The sequence below is a fragment of the Xyrauchen texanus genome, chromosome 19 (assembly GCF_025860055.1).
Source record: "Xyrauchen texanus isolate HMW12.3.18 chromosome 19, RBS_HiC_50CHRs, whole genome shotgun sequence".
In the NCBI taxonomy this organism is placed as follows: domain Eukaryota; kingdom Metazoa; phylum Chordata; class Actinopteri; order Cypriniformes; family Catostomidae; genus Xyrauchen; species Xyrauchen texanus.
The window spans coordinates 41,841,343-41,860,512 of record NC_068294.1 but is presented as its reverse complement, the minus strand read 5'-3'; the positions used below and the strand labels follow the sequence as shown (position 1 = coordinate 41,860,512).

The 19,170-nt window shown below is 39.1% G+C and overlaps 2 protein-coding genes across 2 annotated transcripts in view; one reads left to right on the top strand and one right to left on the bottom strand.

Annotated features, from left to right (window-relative positions):
- The window catches only part of LOC127659814 (long-chain-fatty-acid--CoA ligase 1-like), a 15,429-nt gene extending 15,332 nt beyond the window's left edge, over nt 1–97 (top strand). Inside the window, exon 4 of the mRNA XM_052149762.1 lies at nt 6–97. Coding sequence (XP_052005722.1) covers nt 6–97 — 92 coding nt within the window. The remainder of the gene's footprint in view (nt 1–5) is intronic.
- A 364-nt stretch (nt 98–461) lies between these two features.
- On the bottom strand, nt 462–9,487 carry myoz3a (myozenin 3a). Its single transcript, XM_052149698.1, has 6 exons — nt 9,357–9,487; nt 6,915–7,000; nt 5,953–6,107; nt 5,677–5,839; nt 4,134–4,317; nt 462–1,180 (listed from the first exon to the last, which is right to left on the bottom strand). The coding sequence occupies exons 2-6, from the start codon at nt 6,988–6,990 to the stop codon at nt 997–999; spliced, it is 762 nt and encodes a 253-aa protein (XP_052005658.1). The 5' UTR covers nt 6,991–7,000; nt 9,357–9,487; the 3' UTR covers nt 462–996.
- Nucleotides 9,488–19,170: the final 9,683 nt, after the last annotated feature.

Here is a 19,170-nt window from a genome sequence, read left to right as displayed (position 1 = left end):
TTCAGGTTTTGGACCTCTATTGTTCCACCCCATGGGTCATCTTCCCCCTCCTCCAATGAGATTGAGACCTCCAGGCCTCATCCATTACCCATCCTAGGATCCTCCGTGCATGGCCGTGCACGCAGCCATTCGCCGCACTGATTGATTGATTCCTTCCATTTGGACTCGATTAACCAATCAGCTGTAGTGTGTGAGGGGTCATACTAAGCTTTATTTGCTGCTGATGAGTAATGACCTGTGATTGTGATATCATCAGAAGGTGGAGTCTGATCTATGCTGTCATACACAGCGATTGGCTGGTAAATAGGTCGCCCGGCCTGTTAGGTGCAGACTCGATTGGAAATGCCAGTGTTGCTTTGAGCGCAATTTGTGTTGAATGTCACAAACATGTTTCAGCCACACTGCTTATATAGAGACACAAAATATTTGGACACTGTATGTACTGTATGGATGTCATTGCTTTAGATAACAAAATGTAAAAACAAGTGTCATTTATTGTGAAGACAGACAGCGAAACCAAGCATGCAAAACATTTCACAAAATGATTCAATTCAGACATTTTAAGTTTCCAGGTATTTTCTGTATGTTTGCACACTTGATTTAAACTTGGACACATTTTTTCTTACATGTTGCTTGTCTACAATTATATAGAAAATGTATGTATGATTAGTTATGAATAAGCTTTAGACTCATTGCTTAAATTTGTTAATAATTTTGTCTAATTAACTTTCTATTTTTTCTAGAAGAGCATCTGACCTCCTTTTATTCTGCGCTGAAATCATCTGTCCTTTCCTGTCTCTTCATCCTGATCAGTTATGTCATGTTTAATTTTACATTTCAAATGAGGTCAAATCTAAACTTTCACCTGCTCTCCTTGAGAGTGACCTCCTACGGCCCTCTTTCACCTGTCAGGAACATATCATGACAGTCCAAAAGTGCAAAGCGCAGGTCTTTACGGCGCGACAGTCTTTCTTGTCCACTAATATTGCAGGTCGATTACAGGTCATTTGACTCAGGTGAGTATCTGACGCCCCATCCCCGTGGGGCTCTGTTGAAGTTGGGTCGTCTGGACATCATGGCCAGAGTCATGCCAGGAAGATTTTGATTCTCCAGTTGTTCATATCCAATAACAGGAATCACCCTCTGACTGCATGTGCGACCGCCAAATGGCACTGCAGCTCTTCAAGAAAAAGCAAAGAAGGCTGTGATGTGCTGAATCTTATGTAAAATCTAGCAACAGCATAGCAATACTAACAATATTCAGAACATGTTAAAACTTTATAGCACTGCTCTGGCAACTATCTACAATCGAGCACAGGCAAACACCACTCACATTTTCAGAAAATGTAAAAAATATGGTTGGTTACTTTATAATTGGCAATAAAACTAACCCTAACTGTGTGTGGAAGTGACGCCCACTTTTGGAGTTTGCACAACCCCCTTTTGAGCTCACCCCGTCCCTTTAAGGAGAAACCCCACCTTCTTTTGGAGATTGCACCACCCATTTGGAGATCTCTGACCTGCAGCTTTACCTACTTGGGTACGTCTTGCATACAGAGCGCATGGCACATTCTAGACACGTGGACAGTCCATGTCTTTAAGGGTCATCAGGGCATGTGCCTGCCGTTGACTGTGTTAAATGAGTATCTCAAAGTGCTCGAAATGTGCAGACATCGAACGCCTCCGTATGGGCTTGTGTCTAAAGAGTATACTTGGAAGTTCACTGAGCTGAGCGCTTGACTGTGCACACAATGGAATGGCACCATGAAAAATGAAGTACACCTTGCCTTAAAGGCCAAAGAATACTTTGCCAGTACATCTCGCATGCAGTGCACAACAAGCAAATTTCATCAGCAGCACAGTATGTGGGGGTGTCCGCACTGTATGTCCGCATCCATGTGCATCGTCAGTGCATGCACCTGCTGTCGGCTGTAGTAGTGTGCAGTAGTGTACATTTGTCGAACCCATGTGTATGGGCTTGTGTTCAATAGAGTAGACTTTGAAAGGCTAAAGCATTCGACCGTGTGCAACACATAACGGCATGTGGAAAAACGTATACCCTAGTCTTTAAGGACCCACATCTCTCATGTCCAAATATTGCTTCCCTCTTATCTGACTCAGTGACGCAATTTGAGTTTGAATCTGAGAAACCTGATCTTCTGTGTGCGCAATATATCTTAAGGTTCTGAAAGTTGTGAAGGTTGGAGCAAGTGGTTCTTCTCTCCCCCAATGCATTTAAATAGTTCCTTAGTCATTCGCTCCTCTGCAGACACCCAGTTCCAGAGACGGGGTCTAATTTCAAATGGGAAGATGCAGTGGAAACATAGCGGCTCTCTCAGGGGCTCATAAGTGAAGTTCATAATTTGATAGTCTGGATTGGTCTTGTTGGGTCTATTTAGGGCACATAATCATCATGCATGAAGCTAATGTGCCAAAACCTCTTGGTGAACCTCAAGGCCATTTCTCATTTCATGTTCTGCCTTCATTTGCTAGTACTATGGAGAACGGTATTAATCCCTACCAAATAAAGATGTTATTACAGGGGAAGCTCAGTGGCGCTCAAATTTCCCAACCCTAGATGGGTTGTCGCCAAATGTATTGCATTATTTAGATTTTGGCATGTTGCCCTATGAACACTTAAAATCTCAGTTTCTGTCATGTTGGTGTGCACACTACAGAAAGTACTGTAGGCTGGGTGCTTCAGTAACAATAGGCAGCTATTCACAAAAGTAACCCATTATGGTCTGGAACTTCTTGTTGCCAACTTAAAACATCAAAAATGATGCGTTTGAGATTTAAGTTCTAGCACTCTACTGGTATGATTCCAAACAAATTTGTGGATTTATAAGAAGAGTAACTTTCCATCAAATCTGCCAATTTCTTCAGTTGTACGTTGAATTGGTATTGACTTGTTTGTCAACTAATAGATTAACAAGAATGGTCATGGGATCATGTGATTGCTTACACTTGCCCATATTAGACAGATCCAAGCAGGACTTGTTTCTGGATCCGTTTTGGTTCTTGAACTACATTTCCATCTACCAGTCAGATTTTGGGGTCAGGTTAAGGTTGTTTCAAGGTGAGCAATTTACAGTCAATCCCCTAATTCCTTCAGTTGTTAATTGAATTGGTATTGTGTAATTTTCCAACCATGAGAGCAGCAAGAATGTCTATTGGTCCGATAGCGTACACTTGCCCATATAGATACTTTGCATTTTAAAGTTCTTAGTCAGAGCAGGACTCATTCCTAGATCCTTGTTGTGCCTGGAAAAACATTCCTGTCAACCAGTCAGATGTTAGGGTTAGGTTTAAGGGGTTATGGTTTGGGTAAGGCTTAGGTCTGGGGTTAGGGCTTAAACAACATTTACATTTTACATTTATGCTGACGCTTTTATCCAAAGTGACTTACAGTGCACTTATTACAGGGACATAAAATCTCCCCGGAGCAACCTGGAGTTAAGTGACTTGCTCAAGGACACAATGGTGGTGGGGATCGAACCAGCGACCTTCTGATTAACAGTTATGTATTTTAGCCCACTACGCCAGCACCACACCATTCTAATCAATCATTTATTTCTTAGTTTAGGGGTAGTTAATAGTTAAGGTAATCTGATCCACTCCCCATGGATCATTGGGATGCATATTGTGCACAAAACTAACAAGAGCTGCTTGAAATCACCAGCTCCAATTTTAGTGACTGCCGCTACAAATCTTCTGTGAGTCGTGGGTCTCAGACCGCATGGAAGGGAAGTCACGTGTTACGGTACTGGAGTTGATCAAGGCGTGCATTTGAAGAAGAACTAATCACTGGATTTGGCAAAGTTTCCCAGGTTAGTTCCATCAGATCTTTGAGAGATACTCAGTTTTGTTCGAGACACTTGGCACTAAGTTAACTAGCCAGAGTCAACTAGATATCCAAAAGCAGAACTCTATATTCTGTTTTGTTTTCTGAGGTATGTCTGTGAAATAATCTGTACTTATAGCCTGAATAAGCTGCAATGTGGGCCAGACTTTACACCATCAGTGTAACTCTACGCAATTTTGTTTGACAGGAATGTTGTTAAATGGGCCAACTAAAGATGTTGATGTCCCACTTGGTAATATCACTGTCACAATGTACACATGACTCTTACCTGTTAAAGCACCTGTAGTTAGCTAGTGGGAGTGTCTGTGGCAGTTGAGGTAACTGAGCATTGAGAGAGGACAGAAGCTCTTCGCTATCTCCTAGGGCTTCCTGCCATGGTGAGCAATACGACTTTGGGATGACTGTGGAATTAAACTTCTCTCGAGGGATCTCTCTTAGGGGCCCAGAGTAACCTAACAGGACATGTTACCAATTATAGAGGGAACTTTGCTAGATGCACATTCATGCATGCAACAGTGTTTAGCTCATAGCACACAAACGCATTCTCAGATATTCAGACAGTCCCTTCAGGGGCCACAGGCAGATAAGGATAGGGAAACAGGAGATGGATGTTTATTAAGGGGTCCACAGCTAGAGCAAGAACATTAGAGAGGTATAGAGTTAATTAGGCTCAGCAGATTCAGCTAACAAGCTAATGATAACAGCACATCAGATAGATGACGAGTGAAGCTTCTCTTGCAGATGTCTGAAAATATATGCAAGCAGAATTTGTATGGAAGGATTTATTTTGAGGTACTCCCTTGAAAAAACTCTTGAAACTCCTGAGTTTCTGATTGGACTGACCTTGGTTAAGGTTTAAATTAAATGTATAATTAAACCAATTAAAGTTAGATGCTATAGATAGATATTCAAAGTTAAAGATTATAGATATAAGCTACAGTAGACTTTTACATTTTCTGAAGATATTCTGAAGCCCACCCCCAAGTCTCTATGATATTCTGTTCTCTAGATATGGCTCGGGTCCCTCCTTTATTGTAAATCTATTGGATTAGTTTGCCTGTTTTATCATCCAGCGGTGAAAATCATAATTCCAACCATTTAGAAATGCAATTGCACACCTCTCTATAACAAGCTGCATGATCTGTTATTCATTATGTCCATGGCACAAACAGTGCAAGATGTGTTACATGCATACGTTTAATATTTAGGGTTTGGTTGGGATAAGGGGTTAGGGTGTTTAGGGGTTTGCACAAACCCATAAACTAAGAATGAGCAATGGTAATGCTGATGCTGAAAACCACTAATAACACATTTGCTATTATGCTGTGTTAATCAAGTTAAAATACGTTTTTTTAAAAGCAATATACACCGATCAGTCACAACATTAAAACCACTTGCCTAATATTGTGTAGGCCCCCCTCTTGCCGCCAAAAGAGCGCCAGGTGGGCTGGTTTGAGTATATCCCCTGGGATTTTCACACAACACTCTCTAGAATTTACTCCAAATGGGGCCAAAAACAAAAAACATCAAGTGAGTATCAGTTCTGTGGATGGAAACACCTTGTTGATGACCAATGGCCAGACTGGTTTGAACTGACCAAGTCTACGGTAACTCAGATAACCGCTCTGTACAATTGTGGTGAGATGAATATCATCATAGATATGATTGATAATGCTGTTCTGAGAGGCGGGTTGGGGCTGATTTGGCAGCACGAGGGGGCAGTGGCAATATAACACAATATTAGGCAGGTGGTTTTAATGTTGTGACTAATCTGTGTTTCTTGCATTGACCCTGATACACTGATTGTATACCTGGTGCCAGGACATTGGGGCTGCCCTTCTTTGCCACAGTCTTCTTCAGGGTGGTGACAAGACTGTGTTTACCAGCTGCTGGATACAACAGGTTTTCTTTCCCTCCCTGTATGTCTGTAATCATGTGGTTTTGGTTCTGGTTTTGATTCTGTTCTATGTTGTTCTTATGGAGAAGTGAAGAGATTTATGGTTAAACAATTTATTCAATGTCTTTAAATGCTGTGGTTTATTTTGTAAGATGATTGTTCTGTCTGAGTTAAGATAGGGAACTCTTACATATATGATGGAGGGCGCTGTGTTCTCCAGTGTGTATCTCTCCACTCTTTTCTGACGCTCTTGGAACATCCTAGATCCCCTGTTAGCATTCAGATTTAACTCCTCCATCATCAGATCCTTTGGAACACTGATCTTCTTCCCCAAGTTCAGACCCCCTGACACACAACACACTTCGATTTATTTGTTATGTAATGCAATAACATTAATACATCTTAAAGTGTAGCTAAGTATCAAAATGTTGTTTTAGGTGGTGCACATGGATTAAAGTCTTAAAACATTTTATTATTATTAATGAGAGTTAATCCAGCTAGTGCCAAGCATTGTCATTTCCCAGGGCTGTAATCTCACGAGCTGGTGTGGTGTTTTTTTGTCTTATGTACTGTAGGTAACAGTGGCAATTGGCGATCATAAATAGACTTCCGGGATGATGGAACTCTTTGGGGAAATAGACTCGCCCTCCAATGGTATTTTAACTGAGGGCATTCCTACCCTTGTGCCAGGGCCCAGTGCTCATATTAGAAGCTGCCATGTGTCATATTCTTATAAAATTCCCTCTCCGGAGTCAGATTTAGCTGAGCTAGAGCTGCTGTGGCTTAGGTCATTGAGAAAACGCAAACAAACTCACCGTGACAATGTTTCCTCTGAAGTGTTGGGATAGTTTTGGGAATGTTGGAAGCAGAGAATTCTCTCCGCTCAAATTGCTCAAGCGACTGCTTTGATCTATCTCTGCTACTGTCAATCAACTGACCCATCTCAGATATTTATCCCTACCAGATGGAAGTCCAATCCTGGATGACAGCCTGATATTTCTGTTGATGTTTTCATTCGTGTACATCATTGCTGTTAAATATTATTTTTCAGGTCTAGAGGAATGTGTGTTTTTGAATTCACATGGCTTTATGTAAAGTATTTGTGTGTTTAGTCTGTGTTAGTGTGTATTTGTGTGTGTAAGTCTGTCTTACCTCCCATTGCCTCTCTGCTCAGGGTCATGGCCTGCTGTTGTCTCTGTTTGGTAAGACTATCATATGCAGTCTGCATCCTCTCTAGTCTGCACACACCACATCAAACCAGTTGACATCACATTTACACTTGTTGTCTTCATGCAAAATTTTGTTCTGTACCAGTAATTCAACACTATACCCTACTATACTATTCTATATTATATAATGTACTTATAAACTATACTACACTAAACTATGCTTTACTATACCATGCTTAGCAATATTATACAATGCAATACTATTATGTACTATACTATATACTATACAATACTATAATGTACTACACTAAACGAAACTTTAATATACCATGCTTAACAATACTATACTGTACTATAACATACCACACCAAACTATACTACTGTATACTACACTATATACTGTACTACACTTTACTATACAATAATATACTACACTAAGCTAAACTTTAGTATACCATGCTTAACAATACTATACTTTACTATACCATACTACACCACACTAAACTATTGTCTACTAGACTATATACTGTACTACACTTTACTATACTATACTACACTATACTGCTGTATAATATACTATACTATATACTGTACTAAAATTGACTATACCATACTATACTACTCTATACTATACTATACTATTTACTGAACTATACTTTACAATACCATACTGTACTACACTAAACTAAACTTTAGTATAACATGCTTAACAATACTATAATTTACTATACCATACTACACCACACTAAACTAGTGTCTACTATACTATATACTGAACTACACTTTACTTTACCATAATATACTACTGTATACTATACTATATACTGTACTACTCTTTACTATACCATACTGTACTACACAATACTACTGTATACTATAAAATTTACTGTACTACACTTTACTATACCATACTGTACTACACTAAACTAAACTTTAGTATAACATGCTTAACAATACTATACTATACCACACCACACTATACTACTGTCTAATATACTATACTATATACTGTTCTACACTTTACTATACAATACTATACTACACTATACTATATACTGTTCTACACTTTACTATACTATACTACACTATACTACTGTATAATATACTATATACTGTACTACACTTTACTATACCATACTGTACTACACTAAACTAAACTTTAGTATAACATGCTTAACAATACTATACTATACCACACCACACTATACCACTGTCTAATATACTATACTATATACTGTTCTACACTTTACTATACCATACTATACTACACTATACTATATACTGTTCTACACTTTACTAGACCATACTATACTACACTATACTATATACTGTTCTACACTTTACTAGACCATACTATACTACACTATACTACTGTATACTATACTATATACTGTTCTACACTTTACTATACCATACTATACTACACTAAACTAACTTTAGTATACCATGCTTAACAATACTTTACTGTACTATACTATACCACACCCCACTATACTACTGCCTAATATACTATACTATAATATACTGTACTATATACTGCACTATACTTTACTATACCATACTGTACTACACTAAACTGAAGTATACTATGCATAACAATACTATAGTATTAACCATACTATACTATTCTGTACTTTAATATATACTCTACCAATACTATACCATGCTATTCTACACTAAACTATACTATACTACACTATACTATACTACACTATACTATACTACACTATACTATACTATACTATACTATTGTAAGCTTTACAGTATTAAGTGTTAGGTGAAATTAATAAAATGTTCTCACTTTATGATATTCAGTTTGAAAACGTGTCCCAAATTAGTTGATTTCACCTATAATATAATTTTCTATATAATTAATATTATAATATAATTATAATATAACTGAATATTCTTCAATATAATATAATATCATATAATAGGCTATAATATAATATGGAAAATATATTTGACCAATTTTTTCGAATTCACCTACTATTACTGTACTATAATATACTTTACTATATGTTACTAAATAAAACTTTATATACTGTAGGTGAATTCACTGAAAATTATAGTTCTTGTATCCTTGTGTTTTTTGATTAAATTACATCTTATTACCAGAGTTATGTCTATAATTAAAGCAGTTTGCTGTTAATTCTTAAATCGATTCAAAACCCACTAAATCTATCGAGTTTGTTTATGTCTATTGTGTGTTAATCATTACAATCATTTTCTTTTTGGATTTCTGCTGTCCTAATAGAAGCAACAGGAAAGATTTTGTCATCATTAAAGTTCAGATTTGAATGATGTGTGTGACTGAACACACTGTGCAGTTACACATGCTACATTCACTGGTGTGTGTATTAGATGACCAATCCACACACATGCCTTTAAATTCCTCATACCCAGGCGAGCAGCTCTGGCTTACCTGAGTGTGTCCTGGGGAAGATGATGTACTCTGTCTTTGCTGAGCTGTGTGTTGTCAGACACTACAGGGTGAGTGCTGGTTTCTATAGACTCATGTCACATTCAGACTACGCTGGTGGTGACATCATCACGGCTAATTTAGCCAAACGACAGGAGCTAAATGGGGCAAAGGATTTGTGTACCCCTGCCAACCGCCCATAATAAAAACCTGATCCCACTTCTGTGAGGACTGACCCAAGAACATGTATATTTGACACTGTTTGTCTTTGTTGTCATTGGAGATTTTCACTCGGTCCTGGTAAAAAAAAAGAAGTACATTATCTGAATAACTAATTTTACTCTGTCATGATTAAACCTCTGAACTGACAGTATTCAACAACAAGCTACAAACATTGGGCTATAGTCATAATCTCTCCCAAATGGATCATTATACATTTTCTCTTTCTCAATTTATTTGTATGGCTAGTAATTTTATCCAAAGCAACTTGCAGAACATTTGACTACTCGATCCTCTTCAGCTTGCTTATAGAACCGGTAGAGGACTTGCATTCTGCTTAACTTGGTCCTGGGGCACATGGAGGGAACCAAAAATCACGCAAGGTTGCTTTTTATTGATTTCTCCTCTGCTTTTAATTGTATTCAGCCCCACATTAATTGCTCATTTGATCACTTTAATTTGGATTTTAAAACGGTGTGTTGGCTATACCATGATTTGCACTGTACATAAGTAATATTGCCCCAAGTGAAGGAGTGTTCACAGTGAGAGGACAATGGAGCGGGAGGTTGGCCAGAGAATCTGGGCAGCGGGGGCGGTATTGCAATCGCTTTATCGCACCATTGTCACGAAAAGAGAGCTGAGCTGGAAGGCAAAGCTCTTGATCTACCGGTCAATTTTTGTTCCTACCCTCACCTATGGTCATGAAGGCTGGGTCATGACTGAAAGAACTGAGTCGCGAGTACAAGCGGCCGAAATGGGCTTCCTCAAAAGGGTGTCGGGCTTCTCCCTTAGAGATAGGGTGAGGAGCTCAGTCATCCGTGAGGAGCTTGGAGTAGAGCCGCTGCTCCTTTGCGTCGAAAGGAGCCGGTTGAGGTGGTTTGGGCATCTGTTAAGGATGCCCCTGGGGCGCCTCCCTAGGGAGGTGTTTCAGGCACGTCCAGCTGGTAGGAGGCCTCGGGGAAGACCCAGGTTTAGGTGGAGAGATTACATCTCCACACTGGCCTGGGAACGCCTCGGGGTCCCCCAGTCAGAGCTGGTTAATGTGGCTCGGGATAGGGAAGTTTGGGGCCCCCTGCTGGAGTGGCTGCCCCAGCGACCCGATTTCGGATAAGCAGTTGAAGATGGATGGATGGTGTTGGCTATACCATGACTTGCACTATACATAAGTAATATTGGCATTATATTCATGATGTTAGTCAGAGGGGAACTGGCCCCCACAGTCAGTCTGGCTTCTCACAATGTTATTTTTCTCCATTAACCAGCATCTTATGGAGTTTTGTGTTCCTTGCTCACTGGGTTTCTAAATACAATTATTATTTAATTATTTGTATACACAATTTACTATCATATTTAATCAAACTAAACAATGATCACTTTAAGACATTATATATATTATGGTTTCATTTTCTGTTAATGCATATATGTCGCTTTTATGAAAATGCTTTATTCTTGTTTAATTGAATCTGTTTAAACTTGTTCCTTTTATTTGCTTGTACGGTAACCTTAACGTAATAAACAAGAGTAAATTGTGTAACATTGTTAATATGTGTAGTAAGTTAGTTTGTACTGAATTTACTATTCTGACACATCTGTATGTGAGTAGAGCAACTAGGAAGGCTCAGCTAATTCTTTCTGAAACAGAAGATGCTTCCCTCTGGTCGGAGATACAAAGACTGTTTCACGGCCCCCTTTGGCATATCGCAGCCCCGTTTTGCCACCGGGAAAAGGCACGGTTCTCCCGATGGCCAGTCCGCCTCTGCTCACAGAATTGTCTTTGTTTTCTTCAAACATCACTTGTCTCATATTTCATCTCATGCATGCTCTTCACTGACACTTTTGTCCATGTGGTTAACAAGTACACTAACTTTTGAAAAAACATTTTGGGTGGGAAATTAGTATGGTGTGGTGGAAACTGTCATTATGATTTTTTTGAAAATGTTATAAATAATGGTTTATGTTAATGTCACTCTTTTAGATTATCATATGTGTAATATTTGGTATTTTTATTAGAGATTTCCACAGTTTAATATTGAACAGATAAAACAGTAACATTAGTACATAAAATGAATGGTAAAATGTTTCAAATTCAGTTTTAATGTGACCTTCGTATAACAAGAAGAAAAATAATAAATATCAACCCCACGGACATGAAATTGCCCGAAGTCGAAGAAACACCCAATTCCAAAAGTAAACTCTCCTCTCCTCTCCTCTCCTCTCCTCTCCTCTCCTCTCCTCTCCTCTCCGCTCCAGTCATCTCCTCTCCTCTACACTCATCTCCTCTCCTCTCCAGTCATCTCCTCTCCTCCCCTCTCTTCTCTTCTCCTCTCCAGTCATCTCCTCTCCTCTCATCTCCTCTCCTCTCCAGTCATCTCCTCTCCTCTCCTCTCCTCTCCTCTCCTCTCCTCTCCAGTCATCTCCTCTCCTCTCCAGTCATCTCCTCTCCTCCCCTCTCTTCTCTTCTCCTCTCCAGTCATCTCCTCTCCTCCCCTCTCCTCTCCTCTCCAGTCATCTCCTCTCCTCTCCAGTCATCTCCTCTCCTCTCCAGTCATCTCTTCTCCTCTCCAGTCATCTCCTCTCCTCCTCCCCTCTCCTCTCCTCTCCAGTCATCTCCTCCTCCCTCCCTCTTCTCCTCTCCTCTCTCTCTCCTCTCCTCTCCAGTCATCTCCTCTCCTCTCATCTCCTCTCCTCTCCAGTCATCTCCTCTCCTCTCATCTCCTCTCCAGTCATCTCCTCTCCTCTCCAGTCATCTCCTCTCCTCTCCAGTCATCTCCTCTCCTCTCCTCTCCAGTCATCTCCTCTCATCTCCTCTCCTCTCCTCTCAGTCATCTCCTCTCCTCTCCTCTCCAGTCATCTCCTCTCCTCTCCTCTCCAGTCATCTCCTCTCCTCTCCAGTCATCTCCTCTCCTCTCCAGTCATCTCCTCTCCTCTCATCTCCTCTCCTCTCCAGTCATCTCCTCTCCTCTCCAGTCATCTCCTCTCATCTCCTCTCCTCTCCAGTCATCTCCTCTCCCCTCCAGTCATCTCCTCTCCTCTTCTCTCATCTCCTGTCCAGTCATCTCCTCTCCTCTCATCTCCTCTCCCCTCCAGTCATATCCTCTCCTCCTCTCCTCTCCAGTCATCTCCTCTCTATGGGAAGCCAAACAAACCAAAAGTGGGACGAGACAGCGGGGGTTTACAGAGCTCGCGCCACGCTGACATGTCATCTGCGCGGTTCAATGGTCCGAGCCGCGCGGCCGATTCGTCAGCGCAGCGCGGACGTGTTTCCTAGCGACACCCAATGGGCAGTGCGGCGCGAACTTGTAAGGAAGGAGGGGTTTCTTTATTGTACATTTATTTGCATGTATGGTTTGCACTGCGCTGTTTAAATAGGTCCGCGCCGCGCTGCCCATTGGGTGTCACTAGGAAACACGTCCGCGCTGCGCTGACGAATCGGCAGATGACATGTCAGCGCGGCGCGAGCTCTGTAAACCCCCGCTGTCTCGTCCCACTTTTGGTATGTTTGGCTTCCCATACCTCTCCTCTCTCTCCTCTCCTCTCCAGTCATCTCCTCTCCTCTTCTCTCCTCTCCAGTCATCTCCTCTCCTCTCATCCCTCTCCTCTCCTCTCTTCTCCTCTCCAGTCATCTCCTCTCCTCTCATCTCCTCTCCCCTCCAGTCATCTCCTCTCCTCTTCTCTCATCTCCTCTCCTCTCATCTCCTCTCCCCTCCAGTCATCTCCTCTCCTCTCCTCTCATCTCCTCTCCCCTCCAGTCATCTCCTCTCCTCTCCAGTCATCTCCTCTCATCTCCTCTCCCCTCCAGTCATCTCCTCTCCTCTCCCCTCCAGTCATCTCCTCTCCTCTCCTCTCTCCTCTCCTCTCCTCTCCAGTCTCTCCTCTCATCTCCTCTCCCCTCCAGTCATCTCCTCTCATCTCCTCTCATCTCCAGTCATCTCCTCTCCTCTCCAGTCATCTCCTCTCACCTCCAGTCTTCTCCTCTCCAGTCATCTCCTCTCCTCTCCTCTCCTCTCCACTCCAGTCATCTCCTCTCCTCTCCCCTCCAGTCACCTCCTCTCCACTTCTCTCCTCTCCTCTCCTCTCCTCTCTAGTCAACTCCTCTCCAGTCATCTCCTCTCCTCTCCACTCATCTCCTCTCCTCTCCCCTCCAGTCACCTCCTCTCCAGTTATCTCCTCTCCTCTCCTCTCCTCTCCACTCCTCTCCTCTCCAGTCATCTCCTCTCCTCTCCTCTCCCCTCCAGTCACCTCCTCTACAGTCATCTCATCTCCTCTCCACTCCTCTCCTCTCCCCTCCAGTCATCTCCTCTCCCTCCTCTCCTCTCCTCTCCAGTCATCTCCTCTCCTCACCCCTCCAGTCAAATATTTGGCAAAATTTTAGCGATTAGTCCACAATATGAGTTTTTACATTTGTTTGTGAAGAATTGCGAGCAGCAGCCCAGAAATGCACCAGAGTTCAAGACATGTTCTTCCATGTACACACACTTTGACAAACACAGTGAGAAATACAGAGTGTTTAAGGTGAATTCAACTCTACAGAAGCACTTAACCACACAGTGAGAATAAAATATCACTTGGTGAATGAATTTGCAGTAATAATGCCGTAATTAAGCATGTATTAATGCATATTAGTGCACCCGTATTGGGTGGAAGTTCAAATACATGGCTTCAGCTCATTGTGGTAATTCACACATTAATTAACACTTAGTTCATATAATAAGTTATTAGGGAATTAATCCACGATTACACATTTAATTAATAGCAATTCATAAATGACTTAATATATTAATCAGACAGACTCTTTATTAGTTGCTGATGATGCAATCATTAACGAATGGCTTTGTTAATCTTGAGTCATACATTAACTCAATATTATCTGTGCATTAGTTAATCATGAGTCATACATTAACTCAGTATTATCTGTGCAATAGTTAATCACGAGTCGTACATTAACTCAATATTATCTGTGCATTGGTTAATCACGAGTCATACATTAACTCAATATTATCTGTGCATTAGTTAATCATGAGTCATACATTAACTCAATATTATCTGTGCATTAGTTAATCATGAGTCGTACATTAACTCAATATTATCTGTGCAATAGTTAATCACGAGTCGTACATTAACTCAATATTATCTGTGCAATAGTTAATCACGAGTCGTACATTAACTCAATATTATCTGTGCATTAGTTAATCACGAGTCGTACATTAACTCAGTATTATCTGTGCATTAGTTAATCATGAGTCATACATTAACTCAGTATTATGCATTGTTAATCATAGTCATACATTAACTCAGTATTATCTGTGCATTAGTTAATCACGAGTCGTACATTAACTCAGTATTATCTGTGCATTAGTTAATCATGAGCATTAACTCAGTATTATCTGTGCATTAGTTAATCAGTGCATTAACTCAGTATTATCTGTGCATTAGTTAATCATGAGTCATACATTAACTCAGTATTATCTGTGCATTAGTTAATCACGAGTCATACATTAACTCAATATTATCTGTGCATTAGTTAATCACGAGTCGTACATTAACACAATATTATCTGTGCAATAGTTAATCATGAGTCATACATTAACTCAGTATTATCTGTGCATTAGTTAATCACGAGTCGTACATTAACTCAGTATTATCTGTGCATTAGTTAATCATGAGTCATACATTAACTCAGTATTATCTGTGCATTAGTTAATCACGAGTCATACATTAACTCAGTATTATCTATGCATTAGTTAATCATGAGTCATACATTAACTCAGTATTATCTATGCATTAGTTAATCACGAGTCATACATTAACTCAGTATTATCTATGCATTAGTTAATCATGAGTCATACATTAACTCAGTATTATCTGTGCATTAGTTAATCACGAGTCATACATTAACTCAGTATTATCTATGCATTAGTTAATCACGAGTCATACATTAACTCAGTATTATCTATGCATTAGTTAATCACGAGTCATACATTAACTCAGTATTATCTATGCATTAGTTAATCATGAGTCATACATTAACTCAGTATTATCTGTGCATTAGTTAATCACGAGTCATACATTAACTCAGTATTATCAGTGCATTAGTTAATCACGAGTCGTACATTAACTCAGTATTATCTGTGCATTAGTTAATCATGAGTCATACATTAACTCAGTATTATCTGTGCATTAGTTAATCATGAGTCATACATTAACTCAATATTATCTGTGCATTAGTTAATCACGAGTCATACATTAACTCAATATTATCTGTGCATTAGTTAATCACGAGTCGTACATTAACTCAATATTATCTGTGCATTAGTTAATCATGAGTCATACATTAACTCAGTATTATCTGTGCATTAGTTAATCACGAGTCATACATTAACTCAATATTATCTGTGCATTAGTTAATCACGAGTCGTACATTAACTCAGTATTATCTGTGCATTAGTTAATCACGAGTCGTACATTAACTCAATATTATCTGTGCATTAGTTAATCACGAGTCGTACATTAACTCAATATTATCTGTGCATTAGTTAATCACGAGTCGTACATTAACTCAGTATTATCTGTGCATTAGTTAATCACGAGTCGTACATTAACTCAGTATTATCTGTGCATTAGTTAATCACGAGTCGTACATTAACTCAATATTATCTGTGCATTAGTTAATCACGAAGTGCGTACATTAACTCAATATTATCTGTGCATTAGTTAATCACGAGTCGTACATTAACTCAGTATTATCTGTGCATTAGTTAATCACGAGTTACATTACGTATTATCGTGCATTAGTAATCATAGTACATTAACTCAGTATTATCTGTGCATTAGTTAATCACGAGTCGTACATTAACTCAGTATTATCTGTGCATTAGTTAATCACGAGTCGAGTACATTAACTCAGTATTATCTGTGCATTAGTTAATCACGAGTCATTAACTCAGTATTATCGCATTAGTTAATCAGGTCATACATTAACTCAGTATTATCTGTGCATTAGTTAATCACGAGTCATACATTAACTCAGTATTATCTGTGCATTAGTTAATCACGAGTCATACATTAACTCAGTATTATCAGTGCATTAGTTAATCACGAGTCATACATTAACTCAGTATTATCAGTGCATTAATTAATCACGAGTCATACATTAACTCATTATTATCTGTGCATTAGTTAATCATGAGTCATACATTAACTCATTATTATCTGTGCATTAGTTAATCATGAGTCATACATTAACTCATTATTATCTGTGCATTAGTTAATCATGAGTCATACATTAACTCAGTATTATCTGTGCATTAGTTAATCATGAGTCATACATTAACTCATTATTATCTGTGCATTAGTTAATCATGAGTCATACATTAACTCAGTATTATCTGTGCATTAGTTAATCACGAGTCGTACATTAACTCAGTATTATCTGTGCATTAGTTAATCACGAGTCATACATTAACTCAGTATTATCTGTGCATTAGTTAATCACGAGTCATACATTAACTCAATATTATCTGTGCATTAGTTAAGTATTAATTAATGCTTATAAATGCACCCATATTGTAACGTGTTACCAATTATTCAGTATTGTCCAAGTATCATAGCACAGTTACTGCTGCTATAAAGGTCACAATTGACATTAATGAAGCTTTAGATAATAAAAAGTTTGGGTGATTCAGGCTTTTCTGACAATGCTATAGGCTGGTTTAATAGCTATTTTACGGACAGAGCCCAGGCCGTTAAGTGCTGGTAATTAAAGCACCTATCGAATGCTTTAAGATTGTGTAAAGGGGTACCACAAGGATCAGTGTTTGGTCCTCTTTTATTTTCTCTATAGATATACATTTTTGGGGGGATAATATTCCAAATTCTTCTGTCCATTTTCATGCTTATGATATTGTAATCTATTGCTGTGATTCCACCATAAGCAAAGCTTTTAAGTGTATGGAAATGCTTTTGTTGTGATACAAGCTCAGCTTCATCAACCAAAGCTAGTGTTAAATGTGGATAAAACTAAGCTTATGTTTTTTACAAATTCAATAAATGTGAAATGGATTAAAAGTATTTTAACTCTACAAGGTCCAAAAAATGTGGTGGTTTCTCCTTTTAAATACTTGGGATTTTTTAATTGACGACAAGCTGATTTTTAAGCCTCACATACGGTACAGCGGTTAGTGTGTAAGCTGAAATTGAAACTAGCCTTTACTTAAGAACAAATCAACATTTTTGTCTATTCTTGACTACAGTGACCTGTTGTATATGAATGCAGCAGTGCAGAGTCTTCATCTGGATGTTGTCTACCATGGGGCTTTAAGCTTTATTACTAAAATTGCTCAAACCTTACCCACCACTGTACATTATACTCCAAAGTCAGTTGGCCATCAGTTTTAATAACTTAGTCATTGGTGTAGTATATATTTATATACAAGGCAATTTTAGGAATATTACCTAGTTATTTATCTGTTTTTATAATGTGGAAATGTGGTGTTTAGGGACTAACCTGGTTAAATAATGGTTAAATAATTTTAGAAATGTTGACTAATAACTGATGACTCAAATTGGTTGACTGTTTTTATGTGAATACATAAAATTTAATTTACATTCAACATTATTTGTACTTCAGACATTTGTTTTGTTGGACACGAAAAACTGGCTTGATACCATTTTCCCACATTTGGTTTTTGCCAATTGAAAATGTGTAAAATGTAACAATTATATGCAAGGAGCCACATTTGATCCCACCATATCTCTGGGATTTAACCATATAGACCCCCCTATATTATAGGGTCTTAAAAATGAAGATACAATTGGATCAGTTACTATGAACCATAATCTAAAAGTATATATTAATAGAACTTTAATACCGCTGGAGTTATAGGCACTCCAACTTTGGAAAAACAACAAAAATAAGTGAACCCCCCATTTACATTAAATATAAAATAATGACGCTGCCACCTTTCTAAAATCATATAGACGACAACTGTCATTTTGACCCCCTCTACAAATTAATGGATTACTCAGCATTGATCCATGGCATTTTATATTTTGGCTTTGATAATCATTTATGTATTTCTTTCACCAGTAAAACAATGATCTAAAACAAAATTAGGGATGTCTGTTTGAGTTCACAGAATGACCCAGCTAATATTTTACTCTCACAGTGCTATTTTCTCCTCTACTGATCCCTGGAATGCTCCTCTTAGGTATTCATCCGGCTATGGGGGTGGCTTTGGTCGTAGGTCACAAGATGCCTCGCTATGGTCTCCATGGGGACCCAGTCCACACAACTTCTGCAATGTAAATGTAAATGGAGAGTAACTGCATAGGTAGTGTAGTAAACTGAAGTAACATGGTGAGAAATACTTCCTCAAGAGCTCAAATATCATTTGAGCAGAAATTATGATTCTCAGTTTCACTCAGATGTGAAAATTCTGTAATGATTTACTCACCCTCATGTATTCCAAACCTGTATGACTTTCTTTCTTCAGTGGAACACGCACGCACGCACGCACGCACGCACGCACGCACGCACGCACGCACACACACACACACACACACACTTTAAAGAAGGTCCAAGCCACTGTTTTCATACAAC